The 5,000-nt window shown below is 36.5% G+C and overlaps 1 protein-coding gene across 2 annotated transcripts in view; it reads right to left on the bottom strand.

The window, feature by feature from the left end:
• The window catches only part of LOC106883379 (uncharacterized), a 74,333-nt gene that overhangs the window by 28,739 nt on the left and 40,594 nt on the right, over nucleotides 1-5,000 (bottom strand). For both annotated transcript variants that reach the window (XM_089355572.1, XM_089355573.1), the window contains 2 exons: nucleotides 3,786-3,971; nucleotides 2,253-2,308 (listed from right to left, as the gene is read on the bottom strand). In XM_089355572.1, coding sequence (XP_089211698.1) covers nucleotides 2,253-2,308; nucleotides 3,786-3,971 — 242 coding nt within the window. The remainder of the gene's footprint in view (nucleotides 1-2,252; nucleotides 2,309-3,785; nucleotides 3,972-5,000) is intronic.

Here is a 5,000-nt window from a genome sequence, read left to right as displayed (position 1 = left end):
AATGTCTTCTATTATAGCCCTTGGCCGACTAATGCCTTGACAGTGAAATTCGTTGACGGAACTATATGGAAGTCCTTTGTGCGCACGCGGGGTGTAGTGATTATAATTTTTATAATTTTCACCTTGAAAGGTATTTTAATTTTTTGAAAAATTTTATCCTTATATTTGAAGTATATATATATGTATGTATATATATATATATATATATATATATATATATATATATATATATATATATATATATATACATATATATTTGTGCGCGTGTGTGTGTGTGTGTTTATGTCTTTGTAGCTGTGCTTTCCCTACCATCACCTGGCAACTGGTGTTGGTTTGTTTCCGACCTGCAACCTAGCAGTTTGGAAAACGTAGGGGTAAAAATAAGCACCAGACTTTAAAATAATTACTGGGATCGACTTGCTCTACTAAAACCCCTTCAAAAAGTGGTCCAGCATGACCGCAGTCCAATGACTGAAATAAGTAAAAAAACAAAAAGATTCGAATTACTTTGTAAAATCATGATTCTACTTCAATATCATTTGGCGTAATGGTTAAGAGCGCGGGCTACTATTCAGGTCATAGCTTGGAATCGAACTCGGAATCTTGGGGTTAGTAACCATCGCTCTTAACCACTACGCCATATGCCCGGCTACTAACCCCAAGATTCCGAGTTCCATTCTAGGTCGTAACCTAAATAATAATAATAGTAATAATAATAATAACAATAATAACATCGAAAAATACCTTAGGAATGACAACCCGAGTTCGAAATTTCCCCAAGACACCTGATGAAGGCTGGAGGGTATATCAGCCGAAACGTTGTGTTAACAACAAACAAGATGAGGACAAATATCCGTCAAATGTAAATAATGTTATTTTTCTAAGGTTTTATTGTTCCGAGGCTAGCAAATACGGTGAAGTGTATTAGTCGATTGAATTCTCGCCAAAATTTGACTAGAACATAATTTTATCAACCCTCAGAGAAATGAAAAGCAATGTTGATCGCAACGGGATTTGATCTCAGAGCGTAAAGAGCCGTAACTAATACCGAAAGAGATTTTCACAGACATTTAACGGATTCAATTAATCCGCTGCTCTACTTTTATTTAAACATAATAGTTTGTGATTAAAGCGATTCGCCAGTAACATTTTGGGAAGGGGTTTTAATCGATATCTTTGACCTTAGTGCTAGGCTATCATTTTATTGTATCGACTCCAGACAGAAGAATGGCACATGTGCCTTCGGCAGGATTTGAAGACAAAATGTTAAGAGCAGGACCAAATAATGGTTTCAAATTTGGCACAAGGCCAGCAATTTAGAGGAAGTGGTGGTAGTGGTGGGTTGGGGGATTTTTAAGCCGGTTACATCAATTCCACTGCTCAACTGGTCCTTATTTTATTTACTTTGAAATGGTGAAAGACAAAGTCGACCTCGGCTGAATTTGAACTCGGAACGTAAACGACAGACAAAAAGCAACTAAGCATTTTTAGCCCGGCGTACTAACGATTCTGCCAACTCACCCCCTTAGTAGGAGGGCCAAATAATCCTTTCTACTAAAGGCACAAGGCCTGAAATTTGTAGGGAGTGAACTAGTCGATTACAACGACCCCAGTGTTTCAGTGGTACTTAATTTACCGACCCCGAAAGGATGAAAGGCAAAGTCAACCTCGGCGGAATTTGAACTCAGACCGTAAAGACAGACGAAATACCGCTAAGCATTTCGCCCGGCGTGCTAATGTTTCTTATTTCTTTAATGCCCACAAGGGGTTACACACAGAGGGGACAAACAAGGACAGACAAACGGATTAAGTCGATTATATCGACCCCAGTGCGTAACTGGTACTTACTTAATCGACCCCGAAAGGATGAAAAGCAAAGTCGACCTCGGCGGAATTTGAACTCAGAACGTAGCGGCAGACGAAATACCGCTAAGCATTTCGCCCGGCGTGCTAACGATTCTGCCAACTCACCGCCCTAGCAGGAGGATCAAATAACGATTCTGCAAGATACAAGAGCAGCAATTTTGAGGAAAATGATTGTTAATTGATACAATCGACCCCTGTACTTTACTGGTGCTTTATTTTATCGGCCTCGGAGGAATGACAGGCAAAGCTGACCTGGGCGGCATTTTTTTTTAACCTAGAAAGTGAAGAGCCGGAAAAAATACCTGAAAGCATTTTTTCCGATGCTCAAATGACCTTGCTAATTCGCCGCTCTATTTTTCTATAACATAATGTAAAGAGTAACTCACCCATTAATATATGTGTAGTTATTTTCTTTGGCTAATTTCAATGCAAATATTCGAGACTGTGGATAAAACAGGTTAATATGGATTATATTTTAAGTACAACCAATAGATTCACCACAGTAATGGTTTACAAACAAGAACGCTATGAGAAATATAATGTCACAAATATGCACGAAAAAGCCCCCCCCCCCACCACCACCACGGTTCTTGGTTTAAAATTATCATCTATGCTTCTGTAACTGTTTTTTTTTTTATGTAGGGATTTGACCTTACACAAGCTCTGTTTACTTTAGAAAGAGGCGGTTTATATTAATCTGGCTTCCATCCTTTGACATGTCCGGCATGCTTTGTTGACTGGCTAATGTTGATTGAATCAACCGTGACTGTCTCGTATTCTTCCCTCATAGAGTATCTCGTATGGAGGGGCATCAAACAAGGAAAGAAGAAGAGAAGATGATTTGAAAATAGCTGGAGGCGGGATATTGAGGCAGAGCTGAGAAAGCCGATCCAACTGGAGAGAAGCAGAAAAGAGAGACCGGAATTAAGAACAGTGGAGACAAGTCGCAAGTGACCAACGTTCCGAAGGAAACGAAAGGTAAACAACAACAATAATAACCTTTCAACTATAAGCACAAGGCCTGAAATTTTGGGGGAGGGGCCAGTCGATTAGATCGACCTCAGTACGCAACTGGTACTTGATTTATTTATTCCGAAAAGAAGAAAGGCAAAGTCGACCCCGGCGGTATTCGAACCCAGAGCGTGAAGTTAGACGAAATAACGCTGAACATTTCACCCGGCGTGCTAACGATTCTACCAACTCGCCGCCTTAACAGCAACAATAACAACAATAGTTGAAATGTGTCAAATGGTAATCATATAAAATATAGGAACTTTGTAATTAAAATAATTACATCATCAACCTTTGAATTTTAATAATACACAAATGCTGTTACATTTCGTTTACTATAATGTTTCAGAACATTTCGTCACGTTTCTGGATATCAGAATAAAATTGTGCCAATTGACCGAACCAGACAAAATTTTCAGCATTTCATAGAAGACAGACGTTTTAAGAAATGAAATAAAAGTAAGTGTAGCAGATTATATGTACATTATTTACATTCAACCGCTGACATTCGTTGACGCTGCATCTGAAGAAACCAAAGAAAAAGAAAAAAAAAAGAGAAAGAAAAATCGCACTCGGCACCAAAACTGAAGACACCACATCGAAAACGGTAGAGGAGTAGGGACCGAAACCGGACGTCGTTCCTCTTGATGATGTCTTTAGCCACTGGATCCTGTAAAGGAACTGTTGAGGTAGCGAACCACGAAACGTGGTTGGTATTCTTTTTGGGGGCAGAAGTCTAAATCGAAAATATTAACCCCACTACTTGACTAATAATTTATTTTAATTGACCCCCAGAAGAATGAAAGGCAAAAGTGAAATACAGGCTGTAAAGAGCTAGAGTAAATACCAAAAAGCATTTCTTTCCGACCAGAAACGATAACAATAAGAACAATAATAATAATTTTTACCTCTGCGATATTTTCTCCTTTTACAATGACGTTAGCCTTGTACTGTTGACAAGCTTGAATCTTCATAATCGGAGCTATAACAGGCATAACAACCGTCACTTGTATCCCTAAGTCGTTACCATGACAAGAAAGGGCCAAAGCGTGATTCCCAGCACTTGCAGCAATGACACCATTTTTTTTCTCTTCCTTGAAGATAAAAAGAGACATCGTCAATTATATATATATATATATATATATATAATTATTACAAATAAAAGGGTAAAGGATTATCAATTTAGCTGCTATTTCTAAACTTCGGTATGTGGTGAAGCAACTGTTGCTGATCCCTTAATTATGTTTATATATATATATATATATATATATATATATATATATATATATGTGTATGTGTATGTGTGTGTGTGTGTGTGTGTGTGTGTGTGTGTGTGTGTGTGTGTGTGTGTGTGTGTGTGTGTGTGAGTAAAAATAAATACAAAAAAAGGGTTTTGTATGATCGTGTATAGAGGAATATATTATTTTATTTAAAAGAGTTCCAACTCTGTCTGTTTTTTATGTTTTTTTTATTTATATTCTTGTAAAATTAATGTGGGATATAGAATATGGAATATATAATATATAATATTAAAAAAAAAGATGGATGGTACAATGAAATGAAGTATTGAATGTCTTATTGAATATATGGAATATGTCTTATTGAATATATGAAATATTGAGTGTTCAATATAAAGGATTAAATATATAAATATATAAAGGCGAATACGTATTTTCTATACCTTGTGGGATTTCATCATGGCCGGTATGACAGACTGTAATAGACTGACTGGTTTTCTGTCTTTTATACCTATTCCTTTGGACAGCAGCAGTATGTGTTTGGCTATTTTTAGAGTTGATGCCAAGTTTATTTTTAGAAATGATGACATTTGATAGATTTTTTGTGATATATATATATATATATATATATATATATATATATAGAGAGAGAGAGAGAGAGAGAGAGAGAGAAAGAGAGAGAGAGAGAGAGAGATTTGCATGGAAGTATATATATATATGAACATGTATACGAATATATATATACATATATGTAAGCAAATATATATATATGTGCGCGTATGTGTGTGTATATATATATATATGTATGTATATCTGTGTTTGTAAGTTTGTGTGCGCATGTATATGAACATTGCTTTCGAATTTTGGTATTAAGCCAGTAGTTCT

Source organism: Octopus bimaculoides, chromosome 7 (genome assembly GCF_046866305.1).
Source record: "Octopus bimaculoides isolate indiv1 chromosome 7, ASM4686630v1, whole genome shotgun sequence".
In the NCBI taxonomy this organism is placed as follows: domain Eukaryota; kingdom Metazoa; phylum Mollusca; class Cephalopoda; order Octopoda; family Octopodidae; genus Octopus; species Octopus bimaculoides.
Note: the sequence above shows the minus strand (reverse complement) of the source record. Positions and strands in the feature narration are given on the sequence as shown.